Raw genomic sequence first — 21,493 nt, forward strand, 5'->3', positions numbered from 1 at the left:
CATTGCTTCCTTGTAAAACTATTATTTAGTATTTTAAAATTTCAAAAATACATTATTTTATTTTGCTATATGTTGCCTCTGTTGTATTTTGTATATTGATACACTTAAAGTTAAGGTATTTGGTATTTTATTTTAAAATACAATGGAAGGTATCCTTGTCCAACCCTGCTTGTAACAATGCCCATTGTTTTATCTGCACTATACAAATAATCAATTGATTGAACCTAAACAAAGCATTAGCTAGCTAATAGAAAGTTGCTGTGTGTTTTGCTGCTTTGTGAAACAGACCTCTGGCCAGTACTTTATTAGTGCATAGGTTTAATAGGGCTTAAGGTCAAGGCCCTGAGTTTGGAAGAGGCCCTAAATGGTGGTAGGATAAACATTGAAAAAAAGAAATATTTGTCAAACTAAAGCTATTTATAAGTGTTGTAATCGGCTACAGGGCTTTTTTATTCTCTGATGTGTGGATAAAAGTATGTATAACCTGATAATGTGAAAAATGAAAATGTCAAAAACTAATGAGTGATTATTTGGATAGTGTCCTTTCTGTGCCCAGTACTTTGCTTGAGTCAAAGCATCTTAAGATGATTTTTTACTTGTCTAATTATTTAGCACTTACAAAAACAGCATGTTAGGCAGTAGGTGTAAATGTGTAATATGTGTGGCATATCTTAGTAGCTTTGTCCTCTGTACTTTAAACACAAACAAATGTTTGTCTTACAAACCACAGACTTTAAACTTAAATGATTAAATATGTCTACAACAAATTGTTCAATATAACAGTGAAAATAATGTTAATGTTGGTGATGATTAGAATGTGATAAATTATAATTATTTGTGCTCCTGTGCAGACTCTCAGACTTCAGTGCACATGTATACATGCAACATTGTGGGCTATTCCTAACATTGCATGTTACAACAGTAGCAATCAAAATGTTATGTAAATATGAATCATGTGTATACTCTAGAACCTCATTAAATATACATGAAAGGGAAATCAGACTTTGGAGGACTTTTGCAGGAATGCAGTCAGCACTCAAATGTGTTCAAACACTTTGGATATCACCAACAACAATAGAAAATGTCAAGCAGAAATTATATTTAAAATGTACTTGTATGTTTAATTTGTGGTTTACTGTACATTACAGCGGATTCACTCAAAAATCCACTTTCCTTATTAGTTGTAGTAATTGCCTCTGCTAACAAGCAGCTCCTGACTAAACAGATGTATGGTGCTCTACTATCAATAAACCTGAAATGCTTGTTTACTTGTTTTTTATTAAGGCTGTTGGTTCCGGACATATAAATCTTTTATTCGAAACCATCAAAGGTATATTAAAAACATGGGAACACTGCACAGACCAAACAGAGCCTATTCTTGCTATGCCTCCACATTCAAACCAAACTAACTACTAACTACTGTAATCAAAAGGCAATCTTATAGATCTTTTTAATCAAGATAAATATATCAGCTATTTGGTGTCTACCAAGATAGAAAAACATGCCCACACACACACTCTTACACACACTCCCACAGTCTGATAAGATATACACTGTCTTATGTCAGAGACAAATAATAACCTACACTGAAAAAATTGCCACTTGCTCATGATTGTGTAGTTTCAGTCTGAGGGAAAAAAATGTTAAATATTTGTTTTGAAGCTCGTATTGTTTGTAGAGTCGATGGTGTTTTCCTGTTACAGAGATAGATATATAACTCGTCTCGAAAACATGTCTTCAAACACCCTTTTTTTTACACATTGTGGAATTTGGTCCAATTTCGTGTATTTTCGCTTCATCAGAGGCAGTTGTTATTTGCCAAGCAGATACTTTCCCCCCACGTGATTGGCTCCGATGTCCTACAGCTGTAACCCAAAAGGGTACATGCGGCCGCTGATTGGACGTTTGCCTATGACACGCCTCCGCATTGAGCCCGCCTCTCCTGTGCTCTGATTGGTCTATGTTTCCCAGCCTGTGTCAGTCTATGTGTTTCACCCAGTAACACTGCGGCTGATGTCCGGACTTGTAACTACATTTTACAGCAGCTCGGCTTTTGTTCGCGAGTTGTTGGTTGAAGCCCAGTAAAGACGGAGGATCCGTATTCATGCACTTACACCGAGGAAAATGATCATCTGTGCGCAAAAAATGGAGTATCGCATTAGAACTCAGTGCCAGCGTGTCCGGAGTCAGGTAAGATTCTTACTGTGGACATTCAACCATTTTATAGCTATTGGAGTTTTTTCCTTCTCTCCCTGATCTGCAGCACACTAAACCAAAGATGTCTTTGCGCGTCAGTTTGAAAGTTAAGGTTATAATTTCATCGCTAAATTCATTCATTTTTTTTATCGGTAATAACTAAATGTGCCTCCGCCTGATGTGTTCACTCTTAGCTACTTTTCTAGATCCCGTCAGCTCACAGTGCGTGAATGTCCATTGATCCCCATAATAACTCTCACGGGTTCTTCTCCACTCTTTTAATATGCTGAGGGTTTTTTTTGTTTGTTAGCTTGGAAAAAAATCTACAATTGCATGACAAATTCGAGGGATTTTGGTTTGTCTGGCTATTGTTAGCTAGCTGAGAGGAGCTAAGTTAGCTCGTAGTTAAGCCTGAAACTTCCCTTTAGCACGGATACTTGAGGGGGGCGTTTGGGTTCAAGTTAGCAAACGTTAGCTAAGTAAGTCAAACTTGCAGATCGCTTTATTTACAAAAGAACTAACATTGCATTGTTATTAATAATATTCTTATTTATGCTTTTCTTTTTTATTGAGATGGCTATGAGAAGTGTCTAGCTGAATATGAGCACTAGATTCATTGCTGGACTTGGCTGCTCTATAGGCAGCAGGAAAGATGGCTAATCTTTTTGTTCATTGTGGTGCACTGAAAGGACTCTGCACACTTTTCATGATTTATACCTACATTTTTTTTCCTGCATGCGCAACACAGAGAATGAGAACTGACCCTTATTATTTGTATATTTTTCGCTGCATTTTGACAGCTGTACAATAAAGACATTTATGCATCGGAAAAAAACCCAATGAAAAATCAAAGCTCCGATTTTTCATGCACTTAAGATGTGAGAGAGAAATGTAGAAATGTGATGATCTCTACGTGAAGACACTGGTGTGAAGAGATGGGAAAATGTCATTCCTGTAGTTTGAATGGACATTGTTGGCCTTTTTTCCCCTCTCGAAGCTGTCCTGATCAATTCAGATAGAGCTGGAAAAATACAAGCACCAAACCCAGGCACAAAAATTAAGAAAAAAAAATCCTGATGAGATGTTGCTGTAACAGTTCTGTGAGCTGTTTTTGTTTGATCAGCTTCATTACGGTGTGTGTTGTGCGGCCCTTTTTTGTTAGCATTTGTGTGCTGTGATGCTGATGCACTGCCAATCAAAGTTGTTTTTCTCCTCTGCTGTCTGCTGTTCCGTCTCTAGCCTGTAGAGGGCGCCGCGTTGAGAAAACCGCTTCTGTGTTGTTGAGGAACAATGGGTGCACTGGCCCTTTTTTCAGCTATCATCAGTAATTTTCCTTTCCATGACCTGTTTACAAGGTTTGTCAGGTATAATGCACCTTAGACACACACCTGCAATTCATCATTCTTGCAATAAATCTTAACAACGAGAGTGACATTAAAACTCGGCATGCTGAACAGCTTTAAATTGCATCATTATAAAAGACAAGGTCATAATTGTTTTCAATTATGTGTAAGGCTGTGTAAACCTTTGCATATATTCTGTTGCAGCATAAACGCTACAGGAGATAAACATATAGATGGCAGGCACTTGTGCCTTTGAAAATGTTTTCTTCTCGGAAGTCTTAACATGTATTTCAAATCCTGGGTGCTGGTCGGTGTATTTGATTTTTTCGTGCAATTGCTAGAGTGCAGTAGGACGCCATGATTTAGAAAATATTTATTAATGATGTACTCTTTCATACTGTATTAAAAATAAATCGCCAAATCACTCATTTATTAGGGTATTAATCTTGATGTTACTTTTTGTTAAGCTGCTGTGTCATGTTGTAGTTTACATTAGGTTTTGACTGTTTTATGCGTCTAAGTGTGTCTATGGTGAAAGTATCCCAACCATTTTTTCTGTGTGTGTGTTGCTGTCTTGGGTTTCATTTAACCCCCAGAACATTGCAGCTGGTTGTTTTGTTCCCCTCCCTGGCTTCAGGTTGCCAATACTAAGAGTATTTCCACTGTAGCAAGAAGGATTTTTGTTTTTGTAACAGCACCAGGGACACTTGTGCACGACGAGGACGGACCGCTCCTCGCGTTCTGAGAAGGCATATTGAATCTCACCCGGCTCTTATTTTGTCCTGACGCTGGAATCCTACACATTCACTACCTTGTTTAGATGGTTTGGGTGGGAGTTTTTAAAGATTGTCTTTGTTTTATTTGTCTCTGCTCCCCTCTTTTGTTCAATAACCTCATTTTCAAAACTTTTAAGAGCGCTTTAATTTTAGACCTCTCTGCAGTATTCATAATTTATTACTTTTTTTTTTTTTTTTTTTTTTTTTTTTTTTTTTTTAAATCTCTTTTGCCCCTTTTCTGATAAGCATAATTTTATCCTTCGCATTTACACAGTAAGTAAATCTTTGCTCTCACATGAACACTTTTAGGGTCTTGTTTTCTTCCACTGGGTATTTTTCCCTCACTCATGGCAAGGTACCATTCAAATCGGACACATTTAAAGCTATTCAAATCTTCCCACTGTTTGGTTAGTCCATGATAATTCAGATGTAAACAGACTCTGATACCAGCAGTACAAGTTGAGGCAGTCTTTGTTTGTCTATGCAAGTAGGCCAAGTCCTGTGTTATGGAAACGAACCCAAGTTATAATCATTGATATTTAATGGAAGTGAGATATTTGAGGGGGGAAAGTGTGGTATTAGGTGAATTCTGGGTACTCTTAATGCAAATCCGAAAATACCAACTTCACTTTTACCTTCGGCTGAACTTCAAAGGGACTTGCCAAGAGGATGTATGACTGGCTTCCTGTTTCATGTTGAGTGTCATTAAGGGCATGTCTGCGCATGTTCGAGATGACCAGACGGGGTCACTTTTTGAGACCAAAAGGCCACATTTGACACTAAACTTAGATGTTTATAACATTCTTTTACCAATTATGTGTTTATCTGTTTGTTCTGTTTAGGCAGGTGTAAATTAGTAATGATTAATTCACATTATCAAGCAGTCATGCACACATTAGCTCAATCCCTGGGACTTTACTTCCTCTCAAATCATTATCTGTATCAATGTTTTTTTTTTTTTTTTTTTCTCGTACTGATAAAGGGTCCTTCAGTAATAAACCCAGGTACCGTATCCGGTTTGTAAACAAATGGATTTTTATTGTGTCCTGTAGAATAATTGGGTATCATGCTTTTTTTCTTACTTTTCTTACTTTTTTTTTGCTTACTTCACTGTAATTTCCAAGGGCAGATTTCTGTCATTTTAGTAATGACTTTGGTGATTTATTTTAGACACCAAATCAAAACCAACAGCCAAGTTTGAAATGCTAAATAATAAAAATATGGGTGATATTTAAAAGAACTTGATGATAAGTAATGCTCCTTTGGGATTTAGGTCAGTACTGAGGTCTTAGGGCAGGTAAAGCCTACATTATGGACATCTAATCCATACAACAAGCACTTACAATAAAGGTCAAAGCAGTTGAATTTCATTAAACAAATAAGCTGTATGTATCATGGAGTAATGACCAAGATTATTTATTGTGTGTGAAGTATTCAGAGTTAACACGCATTGTAAAATCTTGGCCCATTGGATTAGTACATTAGTAATAAGTATTTACAAGTCGCTCTGGATCCATAGTATTTACTGTAATGCGTTTACTATAGTTCTGTGGATCTGTGAGCTTTACTATTAAGGCTTGTGATCAGAGAGCCATTTACTAGGAAAGTTTTCTATGGAGAGTCCCCAAGAGAGAAGCATTTGAGCTATGAGGGGATTCTGATTTTCGGATCTCAAAGCCCCTTTAATGGCTCGCCCAGTTACTAGTTTTCAGCCAATCACTTAATAGCAATCTATTTACACTTGGGGCTGGCATATGGTTTAATTTCAAATGTGGAGCTTTTTTCTTCCCCTGTGCTTATTATTAAGTGGCATGGATTATGTTACGAGATTCGATACATGGGTACTCATTTATGTTTGACGCATACGTGCCGAGAATTTCACACTTGCAAGTGTTTGCATCAGATGTTTTTCAGTAGTTGTGCAATAGTGATAAATCATGACGCTGCTTGTTGAAATAATTTTCATTCTAATTCGCTGTTTGGCTTTAGGATTTTTGCCGATTGTTACACAAACTTCAGAGATATCAGATTCTCTTTCTTTTATACACACAGAGCTTTCACGAGCATAACTTTTTTTAAACTTTTTTTTTTTTTTCTTTACATTACATTTATGCCTTTATCTGGGGCTGTTTCTTGAATCTGTAACAAGAAACTATAAAAAAGGAAAATGTATTATGGATAGTTGACCAGTATAGGAATTTTAAGAGAAGACACAATGGCCCCTTAGATTTAGAAATACAAAAATATTTCACTTAAAACATTAGAGCAACATTAATGTTTAAACAAAAAGACTCTAAAAGTGCATGGGGCAGCCACCATTTAATAATTCCTACCTACACATCTGCTTTATTGAGGTGGGCTTTCAAAGAACTTAGGTTTTACATTACCAGTTCATTCTGAATAGTATTTTCTCGTGTTCTTTTAAACTGGAATGAATTTAAATAACTTAATAGACTTGATCGCTGAACAGATTCACTGTTGTTTAACTGTGTTATTGGAACCCAAAAGTTTCTCTTCTGTTTAATATGCAGACCTACTTTTCTTTGAAGAAAAAAACATTGACTGACTTGATGAAAGAGTCATGATTCATCAGAAATAGCAATTATCAAAGTCAATCTCGCATCACGTCACCGATCTTTTTCACATTTTTCTGGCCACAAGCTTCAGGTTGCAGTCTGATCGTCCCTCTGCACATCTGTGCTCCAGTTTCCAGCCGGAAAACAAACTGAACACTGACATGCCACATGACTGAGTTTGTTGTAATAAGTTTTTTACTGATTATTAAAGAATTTTGCTTAAGTACTCAGTTATGACTGTACACAGTTTGTTCAAATGTTTGCCAGCACTTTTGTGAACACAGGCAGGTCTCTGTAGCCTGGCTTGTGAGATTAGACCGTAATAAACACCTTTCCTTGTTGGTTTGGTTGGAAAACCCTTTATTAAAAGCAAGTAAATAGAAATTCAGGAAAGCAACATTTCAGAATGACGAGCTTTTACAGGCTGTAAAAGATAATAAATTTGCACGTGTTATTTGAGTATAAATTAGGCTCAGGGGATAAAGGTTCATTCGTGTCATAATTTTTTTTTCTAGACTGACATTTATTCAGCTGTACTGACTGATGACTGACAAAATGACGTGTTAACACGGCGTATATTAACCAGCGCATTTCTACAAAGCCTCTGAATTTACGGATACTTTCCTAATCAGTAATGTTGCTGTTCATTGGTCGATGCGGATTCTGAGAAAAATTGCCAGATATATTGAGCAACCAAGTGTTTGTCTGTTAGCTAACCGGCAAGCAATTATCTGGTTAAATATTTAAAATATCGACTCATTTTTTCCTTTGACCCATTCAGACATCTGGTGTGGCAGATTTGCATGGACGAGACACCTGCACCTTGGTGTGTTGACACAAAAAACCTACCCTAAGCCACACTGGTTGATTAACACGCATTTTAGTTAGGGAGGTATACAGAGGTGGGATTTACTATAAACATGCAGAATTGAGATCCTGGTTCCTGGATCATGCGCTGAGTTAAGTGTTTGTTTCCTGCTCCCCTTGCCGTGATGAGGACTGCTGCAAAGGCCTGAGCGAGTGTGAGGGTGCCAATGCTTTGTTGCTTGTTGTCTCTTGTGCAGGGATGCCATTTTGCTCTTATCTGTCCAACTGCTATCCCAGCTGTCCCGCTCAGATATTTATAACTGCCTGATTCTGTGACGGCCCCCACTGTATGAAGCGTGAAAAAAAAAAAAAAATCTGCACTTGCATGGCCTTCCGTACATTCGTTTATATACTGGTGTGGCTTAGTGGTAGTGGAGTTTGTGCTGCTTAATGAGATTTACACCTGGCCTCTATAAATTCCTGCATAGGCAACCAACTGTGTATACAGATTATATATATCTCTGTGTGTGTGTGTGTATATGTATGTGTGTATATGTGTATATATATATATATATATATATATATATATATATATATATATATATATATATATATATATATATATATATATATATATATATATATATATATATATATATAATATGCGCGCGCACACGCACATATAAATGTGTGTATGGAGCATTGCTGTTTGAAAATAGAATTCAGTAGGTTAAATGTGCTGGTGATTGAGGGGTTGTTTTTTTGTTTGTTTGTTTGTTTTGGCCGTGCCTGCCCACCTCAGCGAGTGGTCATTGCAGAACATTTCTGCATGTCCCAAAATATGGTTATTGCTTTTGGATCGCATTTTCCATAATTTCACTGGCATGATTGTACATTTATTTTTATATAAAAAAAACAGGATGGTCATCTTGTTTAAAACCAAATCCTTTTCCACATACATTGTTCTTGCTTTCCGTTTTTGTCTTTACAGTATTTAACCCCACAGCATTCACCTATTTACCAGCTAATAGTTAATCATGTAATAATCGTGCCTTTAAATGACTTCATCTGCTCGCACAAGGCTGCGATTTGAAAATCACTTCCTTGCCAAGCAAGTAATAAATTGTTAGTGTAATTTCCAAGCTATTATTATTAAGCCGTTTAGCGCAGCTCACCAGAGCAATAATGTGATCGATCGTGGAGATCTTATTTCCTTACTGTGTTCTCCAACAGTTGAACTGATAAAAGAATTGAAGCAATTGTAAAATTGCCTCGCTGGCCTTGCAAGACGGTCTGTGCTGCTTGGTTGACTGTTGCCGTTTAAATTGCAGTGGTGTGTTTTGAATCATGGTTTCGTGTTTTCGATTTCACGGGGCAAGTCTGCCTTGTCGTTTGCTGCTTGCCCCCATGCTTGAGGGCATAGAGTTAACACATAGGGCTCAACAGACTGATTAATTCACTGTAGCTGAGCACCGATTAAGCTTGTACATGGTAAAAGACAAATGATTCACACTAGTTTAGACACTCCACACTTTATTTTGCATCGGCTGTATTGTGTTCTATGGATGTTAGTGTACTTTAATCTTGAGCACAGGGCTTGTTCTGAAGGTTGTTCTAAAAAGCCTGTTCTGAAAAGCCTAGTTCGACTTTTCTTTTCCGCAAAAATTAGAACAATTACTGATAATGAAAGATCCATGTGTGAAGACTAAGTTTGTTGTTTTGTGAAAAACTTGCATTCGCTAAGAGTTGAATCAGCTTTTTGGTTTAACCGGAACGTGTGTTTTAGGAAGCGGCTCTACCAACAGCTATGACTCAGTTCTGTATAATCCATGCTGCAAGAACATACAAGAAAAAAACTACGTGATGGCGTACATGTAAGTTTTGTCAGAAGCTGTACTGCTTCTCCCCCCCTCCCTGTGTGTAACTGACCTCCTTCCCACCATGACTGCCTGTCAGCCCGGCCTGCTGAGCAGCGGTTTACTCGAAGGAATAACTACTGCCAGCACTGCTGTGCTTTTGGCTCTGAGACATTTGGCTATGGGAGGCCTTGCTCTCCTGTTTCCCATACCAGGAAAGAGAGGTTGACCCGTTTAAGTGTCAATAATAATAACTTGAATAACAACTGTTGCAGTGGTTTTCATCGATGAAACTGTTTTTTTTTTTTTTTGTGTCTCCGAAATTTTTTTGTGGGAAATTTCTATGGTCAAAATTTCTTCATTTCTGTTTTTCTTCCCTAATATAAATTTTTCTTATCTAATTTTAACTTGTCCTTGGCTTTGGTATTATCTGTTTACTCCTTTTTTCATTAGGTTTGTGTGTTTTAGTCAGTGTTTGTGTGCGTGTGCACGTTCATGTTTGTTCGTAAATACACAGATAAGAGGGTGAAAGAGGTTCCAGGTCTCATCCCTTCTCTCAAACACAAGAAGCAAACACTGCTCTCCAACACTCACATCACCAGGGATGTTTGTCAAACACTGATTTTTGCTGTGCTGTGCTGTAAAAAAGGCCTAATGATTTTAGCCGAGTAAATTCTGTCTGTCAGGGATTTCAGCCGGACGACGATCTGGCATTCGTCTCGGATTAAAAAGTCCAGACTAGCAGGCCTCTCTCACTGCGGAATATTTTTTTCTCTATCTGCTTGCATGCCTGCAGGACGCGCTGCAGAGTCCTTCTTTGTTCTTTTCTCCCCTTTCCTCTTTTTTCTTTTTCTCTTTTTTTTTTTGGCTGAGGAATTATTTAGAGTGCTGCTGGTAGGGTTGGTATTTACTTTCACCCTTTTTTCAGGAGTTTGAGGAGTTCAGCTGATTCAAGCATTTTAGATATACTAGTGTTGTAGCCCTAAATCATTTCAGTTTTATATTTAAAGCTCTGCAGTCTTTTTATACTGATAGTTTTTTTCCCCTTAATGTATAATAAAATACAACGTGTGGATTAAGTCAATAAAAAAAATTTACTTATATAAATGTGTCAAACTTTTCCCCTGGTAATATCATATGTGCTTTATTGTGCTCTCTGCTACGCAGGTGATGGTGAGCTCTGATAAAGACAGTTCTTCACCGCTGTGCATGAAGGCTCCTGCCAGCAGGGGGCACCTGGATACAGTATCACAACAAATGGCCTCCCATCCTCAGTATTTAGACAGCTTCCTGCGCACACAGCACTACATCCTTAACTTGGACGGCCCTTTGCCCCATCCCTACCGCCACTACATAGCCATCATGGTAAGCCTTTAGATGACTGTCCATGTTTGTAATTAAGGAAGGAAATATGGAAATAAGTGACTCCATAAGTACACTGTGTGTAATGAGAGGGTATTAATAAAAATAAATAAATGCATACGTCAGGATTGAAAAAAGAGAAGGCGGTGTATAAACAGAATAAATGTAGACAAAACCACTTGCAATATGTAGTAGTAGTAGTACTAAAAAAACGGACTCGGGTTTTCGCCAGTTTTAGTCGAACCTGAGTTTGATCACTTTGCCGTATTAATACCAATCAGTGAAAATCTCTCTTGTGTTTTAGGCTGCTTCACGGCATCACTGCAACTACCTTGTGTCTCTGCACTCATCTGCGTTCCTACGGGAGGGTGGAGACCAGGCGTGGCTGGACGGGCTAGAGTTTGCACCACCTCGCCTCCAGCAACTCGACCACTTAAACAAAGTGCTCGCTCACCAGCCCTGGGTTACTGCTCGCACTCACATTGAGGTATGCTGGTGATGAAATTACACAAGCTGTGTTCTAATAATAAAACAAGGGCATTGTATGCGTGAAAGTTTCCGAGGGCTTATCATTGTATTATGTTGGTGTTTAATTTGTAATGAGGTGTACAGTAAAAAATCAGTTATGTAACAGATTTCTGTTGTAAGATCTATTCCTCAAAGATCTGCCTTTGTTGTTGTGCTAATCTGGGACTTGTGATGTCTTTGCAGGCTTTGCTGAAGTCAGGTGAGCAGTGCTGGTCTCTGGCTGAGCTGGTCCAGGCCGTAGTTTTGCTTGCTCACTGTCATGCACTCTGCAGTTTCGTGTTTGGCTCAGAACAGGACACACAGCCCGGGCCGAGAGCGCCACATGGAACGCCCCCAGGCTACTGCCTCTGTGATGCTGCCAATGGCAACGCCACCTTCCCACCTCGCAGGAGGGTAAGTGCTTAAAGTGCTCATCTCACCCACACACAGCTTTCTGTCATTAACATGGACCGAGTCGCAGGCAGTGAAGCATAGCTCCGTCATGTTACTTTTTGTGAGAAACTGCAGCAGATTCTTCAAACATTTTTATAACAGGGTTTCTTTTATGTTCGAGTCATGTTCATTTGTATATTTGAGTCAATTTTTAGAGGATTTTTATAGCGTATGTGGCAACATCAATTTTTTTTTAGCTTTTTTTTATTCTTCTTTCAGTAATTGAAAGCTTTTTAAGATGAAGCAGCAGTCAAGCAAAAAAAAAAAGATTAATATTCAGCAGGTCGATTTACCTCAGGGGAAATGAAGCAGGATGTGAAAAACGCATTTCCTTTTCATAACACTTACTTTCGCTTTGCACTGGTTTTGTATAGGTGACCTGTAAATTTGTGAGTCTTGTCAACCTATAAAAGCAAAAAGACAGAGCTTTGTTCTATAAAATATTTTCTGTTGCTTATGTATATAAAAATATTTCTTATTCATCTGCTTCTAAGGGGGTTTTGTAGTGAAGTGTGTTTTTGCTTTCTGCCTGAAGGGATTTTTTTCTTTTGGTTAGCAGTGTTGACACCTGTATTATATATTATTAGACCTAACACCAGCATTTGCATTTCCCATTTTTATAATACAGTAAAAGCTCGAAAACCGTGACCTTAACAGTTCGTGACTTTTTATTTGGACTTAAAGAGTAACTCGGGGAAAAATCTAATAGTTTGGGAGTGGCTCGAAAGTTCGTAGTAACATTTCTTTTTTAAAGTTTGTACTAATAAATGACATAAAAATAAGTAAATAAGTAATTCACAATTTTTTAGTTTACAGTACAGTTCATGTACAATTCCCGTTAAAAAGAAACCATCAGAAGGAGAAAGTCAAAACCTCGCGATTTTTTGTTACTCATAGAAGTCATAGAACATACTGTAACCCCAGCGAATATCTAGGTTGCACTGTACATAATAATGGCCTGTAATAACCTAATTAACTAGATATAATGAATACTGATAGTGGTTATAGTCTGCTTCTGGATGTCTAAAAGGTTTTGGAAAAGAGTTGAACTCTAACCCAAACCATGCACTGGAAGTAGTGAGGAGAAGTTTGAATGGATCTCCCAAGAAATTCTTATTTGTTTATGCGTAAAATGTCTAATGGATTTTATAATACATTTTTTCCTCTTGTACAGTCTCTAGACTCGAGCTGTGACCTGGCCTGCCTGCGAGAAGGAATCCGCAAGTCACAGGAGGAGAAAGAGAGAAAAGGAAATCCAGGCCTACAGTCATACACCCTACTGCATATAGGTAAGCTGTGTGCCCTTGTTTACATCAAACGTGCCAGAGGAATGCACTGTCGTCCCTGTCCATCTCTGACTCGTATCTGTCCCCAACCCCTCTTCTGCTCTAGACATGGACGAGGAGGAGGAAGAAGAGATGTGTTTAACGGATCCCTCTCGCTTTGTCAAGGACCCTAATTTCGGCTACCAGGAATTTGCTCAGCAAGAGGAAGACCATTTCCAAGTATTGTGGGTGCAGGTGAGGGCTGTGCCAAAATATTAGATTGTAACATGGCAACTGCTCAGTAACACACTGTTCTTGATGGCAGTTCTACTCTTCATCTTCCCTCGAGCTTAAAAACAGAGTTTGTACTCTGTTCTCAAAGGTCAACTCAGTTATTGGTCACTTTGGATTTATTATTTGATTCAAATTACAACTAGAGTGTTCCAGTGCGGTTTTAGTTCGAGGCAGTAGAAGCACGTGGTGTTCACAGAATTCAGCCCGATGTCAGAGGTTTTTTGTGTGTGTGTGTGTGTGTGTGTGTGTGTGTGTGTGTGTGTGTGAATATTGATGTTTGTGTTTGTAGGAATACTCGTGGGAGGACCATGGGTTTTCCTTGGTAAACCGGCTCTATTCAGACATCGGGCACCTGCTAGACGAGCGGTTCCGCAGCGTAGCCTCCTTACCGTCCCCTCGCAATCCGGACCTCAAGAGAGCCATCTGGAACTACATCCATTGCAACTATGGAATTAGGTAAGAGTGCGCATTTCTGTTGATCCTTTCTAGTTGCTTTTTTAAAGAAGTTATATTTTCTTCTGGGATGTAGTATATTTTCTTGTGCGACAGCTCATCAGGTTGGGCGAAGAATTTTTTTAAATAAAATGCAAGTTGTAATGAGTTGTTAATTAATAAAACTGATTGATTCCTATAGGATCAATCAAATCAAAAAGGTGGGAAAATAGAGGCTGCCAATCATTCAGTCCATCGTCAGAAATCATAGTGTGGACTGTGTGTGTTCAACAGGTATGATGATTACGATTATGGAGAAGTGAACCAGCTGCTGGAACGTGGACTGAAGCTTTATATTAAGGCTGTGGCCTGCTATCCAGACTCCACTAAGAACCTTCTGTGCCCACTTCCTTCAGTTTCTCTCAAAGCGTCAGAAAAGGTAGGTTTGATGGAATTAGATTTTATTTGTTCAAATTATTTGCACCACAGTGCTGCTAAATTTCTTAAACCAAACTGCTCGATGTTGCTTTAATATTCTGTAACAGCAGATCTGGAAAATAGTTGTGGGCTGTTAATTCGAATTATAGCTTATTTTAATGAACTTGTTCTAAGCATTTCTTTAGTACAGTTTAGTTACGTGCCAAAACAGACGCCACCTCAAAAAGGTTTTTTGCTTAAACCATAAATCATCCTTCCACACTCTTTAAACACACACACAAAACATTTCTTAGAATATAGCGAGATGAATTTTGTGTAAATTCTTCGAAATATCACATTTATAGTGAGTACTGTTTTTCTGCTTGTTTATGGGTTGAAGTGTCCCATGAGGTCAAAAAAGGGGCCGATTTAAAGATGCACGTCTTTGCGTTCCTTATTTTCATTGGCTAAATCTAGTGACGTATGTCTTCAACTCCGCCCTTTGTTTGACTTCAGAGGATTCAACAACCAATAAATAAGCGGAAACCTACGGGTTCTTGTAATGCTACTCATTTCTTATGATGAATAAATAGTTATATGCCAAATTGAAAATCGCGATAAAGTGGGACCGTGAGATTCGAACCGCGTTAAATTCGAGGAACGACTGTACTTCATTAAAAGGTAATGGAGTGGTGGGTCAGCCTACATGATCTGAAGCTAATAATAAACAGATACATTTTTATTTTGCTTAATATTCATTGGCATGTTGTAGTGCTCAGCTAATTTACAAGAGGACTGTGTATAAGATGCTGCACTTTTGTTCGGTCACGTTAACTTTAACGAATTACGCATGTTCCACAACAATAAATGTGAATGGGTAAAAGTCACGATGCGTTTTATTACAGTTATTAGTCAATTAAAATTGCGATCTTTAGCAGAAGGTGAATAACACCTAAAGCCTATTAAAGATGCTGATTATTGGAAAAAAAAAAAAATTCAGTTGGTCATTTGTTTGTTCATTATATTTTATGGTTTATGTCTGATTTTCTGAATAGGCAGATGTCTGTTACTGTCGCTGTTTAACGAAAAAGTCATATATACATTTGGTTTTAAGAGAGAACCCTTTATTAATGTAATAACACTGTTTTGCTCAGGTACATGTGAACCTGCTGGTGATGGAGGCACGGCTGCAGGCTGAACTGCTCTACGCTCTCAGAGCAATCACTCAGTACATGAATGCTTAGGACAATGAGCCGATTGGAGAGAGACAGAGAATAAGAGAAAGAATGAGAGTGTGAATGAGAGAGCGAAAGAGAGAGAAAGAGAGCGAGAGAGAGAGAGAGTTGCACAGTCACTTAGGGTACAAAAACAAAAAACCTGATTCTGGGTAATGATAAAAGTCGATAGCTGGTTTAAAAAAAAAATAATAATAATAAGACAAAGAGGACTTGTGAAGAGCAATATTTCTTCTCCTTCATATCTTTTTTTGTTGTTCAGAGGTTGTTAAAGTGTGACTTTACTGCTGTGAAGTGTCTTCAGGGTGCCACTTGAAGGCAGAAACAATCTTTTTTCCCCCTCTGTCTCACTTTTTTTTTTTTTTTTTTTTTTTGCATGTTCTTTTCATCACTTTCTAAGGCTTCAACTTTGTACTTTGTGTATGTATGTGTTTTCTACTTTTCAGTTTGAATATTGTTGCTTTTTTTTGGTTTTTTTCTAGGTTGTTCATGTGCAATTATCTTTATTCTGTTCTTTGTATTGTTGTATGCCTGTTGCTCCTCTGTTAACTGACAGTCAGGGGAAAGGGAGAAGAGAACGTGTCCATTTCAATTCTAGAATTTTGGTGCAAATAAGAAAAAAGATGACACGACCTCTCCTGAAACCGAAGGCAGTGTTTACTGAAGCTGAAACGAACAGATGAATGTTGATGAAGCTCAACATGTTTTCATTTGAATTTAAGCTCAGAACAAGATAATATAGGAAAAAAAAAGTTACATGGCTATAACTTTTTTTTTTTAATGGCACTTTTAAAATAAGATAAAACATATTTAGGCACAAATGTCTACAGCATCTGACTGCTTTATTTAAACAGTGGGGTGGTTCACTTGACTCGGTTTAAAATGCCACAAGTGCAAAAAGGTATAGATCACACACACTATTTGGGGAAAAATCGGCCACACCTTCAAACCAATTGGCGCATTTTTAGGGATTTTATTGTATGTTAGTTTATGATGTAACCTCACACTCCACCCAAACCACACTATTTAAAAAAAAAAAAAGCTAAAGTTGATTTTAAATGTTGGTTGGTTCTAGCCAAATGAAGGACTCTCCGCACCCCACCTTATCTGCAAAACATTTCAGTGATACTTTGCCATCTTGTGAAACTTTATATAATACGAAGAAAGTCAAAGGGCAGGCCTGCTGTTATGCTTCCTATAACTGACCTGCACAACTTGTTTCCTTGCACTGGACTATTTTGCACAGAACTGCATAAGTGACCTGCATTGCCTCTGAGTAGCTATAACAGTTATTGGAACAAATGACCCCAGTGAGGCCTCTGTTCACTGGTACCACGCTGATGCCATACTTACTGCAAATGTTTTGGTTGTAGAAAAGGCCACACGCTACTTGCTAGATAAAGCCATGATAGTATTGAATTGGTGCAGAAGTGTTGTTCATCTAGGGTACAAGTGACAAACAAACATGTGCACCAATTTTATTATAATAATTTTTTTTTTTAAACCTAATGCATTATCACATCATTTATAGCTATGTTCAGACCTGGTGTATTGTTTTGTTTTTTCCCCCTCGAAATTCTAAAAGAATATTAATTGGAACTGAAGGGATTCTGCATTATATCCTTGCATGTGTGGTGAGGAGAACTTCTCAAACATGAGCACCTGTTTAAACATAGCTAGTGATGATTATTCTTTTTGATTTGTGTTTTTTGTTTGTTTGTTTTTTTGGAAGAAAAAATGGGGGGCGAGATGGCAGACATCAGTGCTGAATCTCATCACCTTTATATCAAAAGCAGCACTGTGGGAATTTCAGAGAATAATTAGTCATATCAGAAAGAAGAGGAAAGAGGATTTATTTCATAACAGACCGACTTTTTTGGATTTCAGAACTTTGTAACGTGGAGAGTCTCCACTGAAAGTTCAGTTAAGTGCTGGACATTGTAAAGCGATGGAGTTTATTACAGTGCAGTGCCTTTAGCTTTTAAATCTGTAAGGCAAATATGGACTGGTGGCTTTGCTACGACGCTGGAGGCCTATTTACAGCCCAAGCTGTTGTCTTCACGCTGCTTCTTCCTGCTCCTTCTCAAGCCGTCAAACAACAGGGACAGTGGTTTGCTTCTCACTTACAGGCCAAACCCCCGGCACTTTCAAACGGTTCCACATTTTAATGGAGCTAATGTGCCGTCATTTGCCTGCCATCAGCATGTCTGTATTGGTTTCTCCCTCACTGCCGCCTTCTGCGCGACATCAAAACGCAGCAGTGGACTGTTTTCCCCATTTGGCTTCTCTTCTGATGTCTGATGGAGACTAAAAGACTAAATAAGTGTGGCTTTAGCCAAGTTGTTTAATATTTACCAGGTAAATGTAGAGGTGTTTAAATAAAAGGAACACAAAAAATGTCAAAACAAAGGAAAATTACGCAAAACAAACAAAAAAAAAACAAACATTTTCTTTTCTTGAAATAAGAACTTATTTTTTCTATAAAGATATAATATACCACTTGTGTCTGTCTGTCTTTTCTTTCTTAATATTTAATGCACAGGTTTTAACCGAACGCTTTTGGCTTATGTTTATTTTTGTGCAATCAGATAAACTATAAGGACAAATGTTTTAATGATTTGTATGAAGGTGGGGTTGGTCTTATTCTACAATTAATCCCCATTTGCAGCTGTTGTAACCTCCATTCTTCTGGAATGCTGGAGATTTGTGCTCCTTTAGCCACAAGGGCATTAGTAAAGCTCTATAGCAGGTCACTTCAAACCATGTAAACAACATCTTCATAGAGAGGGCATTGTGCATAGGGCAGATAATCATGGTGGATCAGGTTTGAGTCTCCTAGTTTAGGTGAAGGGAAAACATAATCCTACCACATCCACAGACATTTTATATGATTGTTTCTGACTTTGTGATAACAGTTTGGGGAAGAACCACAAATAGCTGGAAAAGTCGTGTCCCAATACTTTTGTCAATATAGTGCATTCATTCCAACATGTACTTTTACAACTGTGGAAATTGTGCCATCTAGTGCCAGACTTTTCCTCTACCTAAAATGGAAATGGACCATAAGTAACTGTGAGCCGATTAGAATGGGATTAGGTTTGGCAAAATTCATCATCGATCCTCGTGATTTTCTTCTTTTTTATTAATTTAAATGTTCGTTCAGTCATCTTCTGTCCCCGGACACATTTCCCTGACTTGGGGATTGTTATTTTCTTAATAACTTTATCGTCACCCAAATCAAACAATTACTAATGTATTACTAGTCTGCTGACCATAATTTGGTCTTACAACATGCCTTTAATCAAGGATGGTGGATTCTAACTTGCTGTATCTTTTATATGTCTGTTTTATATTTAATTTCTATCCTCAGAGGATCTTAAGATATATACAGTATTGTGCAAAACATTTTAGGCCAGTGTAAAGAAATGCCACAGTGATGTTGAAGAAGACATTTTCATGTCACAAGTCATACACTATGGTAAGATTAGGCACAGGAACAGGACACAATGTAGTTTTGCTGCATCAGCAAGGTCTTTCCCAGGCAAAGATTTCAAAGCACACTGGGGTTTCCAGATGTGCTCTTCAAGCTATTTTGAGGAAGCACTAAAAAACAGGCAGTGTTGAGGACCATAGATGCAGTGGCCCACACAGAGCATTCATCTCAACATCAGATCTGTCTGGGATCACATGAAGAGACAGAAGGATTTGATGCTTAAATGGCGGAGTGGTCACACCAATCTTCTTTTCATTTACTTTCCATATTGTTAAACAATAAAAATAAGCTATGAACACAATTTATATAAGTGTGTATATATATATATATATATATAAATAAGGCTGTCAATCAATTCAAATAATCACATTCGCAAATTTAACTTTGAGCATGAAATTGTGAAAGAAATTATGGTGTTTTAAATGATGTAAATCATCAGAACACCAAACAAAACTTTTGCTATGTTTCCACACGGACAGTTTTAATTGCCGGATGGTGGCATGGTGGATTGCGGTGCTTGATTTAAGACTTCAGTAAAACATATGTTTAGTTATTAAAACTTATTTTTCGGCGAAGTTTATTGTTTTTATATCTGAGTAAAGAAAGGACATGGTGAATAAATGTGTGTTGACGGTTTCAATTTTGCCACTTATATACACACTGCTAAATAAAATAAAGGGAACACTTAAACAACACATCCTGGATCTGAATTAATGCAATATTCTTATTAAATACTTTGTTCTTTACATAGTTGAATGTGCTTACAACACAATCACACAAAAATTTATCAATGAAAATCTAATTTATTAACCCATGAAGGTCTGGATTTGGAGTCACACTCAAAACTGAAGTGGAAAAACACTACAGGCTGATCCAACTTTGATGTAATGTCCTTAAAACAAGTCAAAATGAGGCTCAGTAGTGTGCGTGGCCTCCACGTGCCTGTATGACCTCCCTACAACGCCTGGGCATGCTCCGGATGAGGTGGCGGATGGTCTCCTGAGGGATCTCCTCCCAGACCTGGACTGAAGCATCCGCCAACTCCTGGACAGTCTGTGGTGCAACATGGCGTTGGTGGATGAAGCGAGACATGATGTCCCAGATGTGCTCAATTGGATTCAGGTCTGGGGAACGGGCAGGCCAGTCCATAGTATCAATGCCTTCGTCTTGCAGAAACTGCTGACACACTCCAGCCAAATAAGGTCTAGCATTGTCTTGCATTAGGCGGAACCCAGGGCCAACCACACCGGCATATGGTCTCACAAGGGGTCTGAGGATCTTATCTCGGTACCTAATGGCAGTCAGGCTACCTCTGGCAAGCACATGGAGGGCTGTACGGCCCTCCAAAGAAATGCCACCCAACACCATTACTGACCCACTGCCAAACCGGTCATGCTGGAGGATGTTGCAGGCAGCAAATTGTTCTCCACGGCGTCTCCAGACTCTGTCACGTCTGTCACATGCTCAGTGTGAACCTGCTTTCATCTGTGAAGCGCACAGGGTGCCAGTGGCGAATTTGCCAATCTTGGTGTTCTCTGGTTCTCCAAAACATCAGCCAGAAAGCTTAGGAACTGAGAAGTGGTCTGTCACCACCTGCAGAACCACTCCTTTATTGGGGGGGGTCTTGCTAATTGTCTATAATTTCCACTTGTTGTCTATTCCATTTGCACAACAGCATGTGAAATTGATTGTCAATCAGTGTCGCTTCCTAAGTGGGCAGTTTGATTTCACAGAAGTGTGATTGACTTGGAGTTACATTGTGTTGTTTAAGTGTTCCCTTTATTTTTTTGAGCAGTATATATATATATATATATATATATATATATATATATATATATATGTAAATACGCACACACACATACACACTCCTGCTTGTTAATGCGATGACCAAATCAGCCAATCATGTGGCGGCAGCAGCAGCTCAATGCATAAATCATGCAGAGATTGGTTACGCTTCAGTTCATTTCAAACCTCAGAATGTGGCAGGATTGTTGATGCCTAGATGACTGTTTTGGAAATTTCTTTTAAGACACTACTGATCATCTGGGATTTTTGTGTCAAGATTCTGTAGAGCTGCAGTTGTGCAGGTGGAAAAGCCACGAGATTAAAGTAAAAATGGCCAAAATAAATATTCGAACTGACAGGAAGGAAATAACCACTCTTCACTCGTTTTAATACTTTATATGACAAAGAAAAGCATCGGTGAACATCCAACACATTGAACCTTAAGCCAGAAGAGCTACAAAATTAGAAAACCATGTGGGATTGTTTGCCTGTAAAAACCGTAGATGTACACTTTTGCTGTTGAATTCCATGAATATTTGCGTTTGTGTGTTCGGAGATGCCTTTTTGCTCACTAGGGCTGTAAACAGCATTTCTTGTTATTACAGACTTCCTGTCAGCTCCAGTTAGACATTCTCTGAGTTGTCATCAAGTCATTTATGCACACTGAAATTATGCTAGCTGGAGGTTGTTGTTTTT

At 38.3% G+C, this 21,493-nt stretch overlaps 1 protein-coding gene across 1 annotated transcript; it reads left to right on the forward strand.

Annotated features, from left to right (window-relative positions):
- The first annotated feature begins 1,802 nt into the window (after positions 1 to 1,802).
- sesn4 (sestrin 4) lies at positions 1,803 to 18,018 on the forward strand. Its single transcript, XM_083561351.1, has 9 exons — positions 1,803 to 2,190; positions 10,722 to 10,919; positions 11,221 to 11,403; positions 11,628 to 11,837; positions 13,051 to 13,165; positions 13,269 to 13,396; positions 13,725 to 13,891; positions 14,162 to 14,306; positions 15,439 to 18,018. The coding sequence occupies exons 1-9, from the start codon at positions 2,125 to 2,127 to the stop codon at positions 15,526 to 15,528; spliced, it is 1,302 nt and encodes a 433-aa protein (XP_083417477.1). The 5' UTR covers positions 1,803 to 2,124; the 3' UTR covers positions 15,529 to 18,018.
- Positions 18,019 to 21,493: the final 3,475 nt, after the last annotated feature.

This window comes from Silurus aristotelis (assembly GCF_946808225.1).
Source record: "Silurus aristotelis genome assembly, chromosome: 14".
Lineage (NCBI taxonomy): Eukaryota > Metazoa > Chordata > Actinopteri > Siluriformes > Siluridae > Silurus > Silurus aristotelis.

What these genes read in the sequence shown, in the direction of transcription:
- sesn4 (XM_083561351.1), top strand. Translation starts at nt 2,125, where the DNA reads ATGATCATCTGTGCGCAAAAAATGGAGTATCGCATTAGAACTCAGTGC. An exon ending in GCCAGCGTGTCCGGAGTCAG is followed by an intron (nt 2,191 to 10,721) that starts GTAAGATTCTTA and finishes TCTGCTACGCAG; the next exon opens with GTGATGGTGAGCTCTGATAA. An exon ending in GCCACTACATAGCCATCATG is followed by an intron (nt 10,920 to 11,220) that starts GTAAGCCTTTAG and finishes CTTGTGTTTTAG; the next exon opens with GCTGCTTCACGGCATCACTG.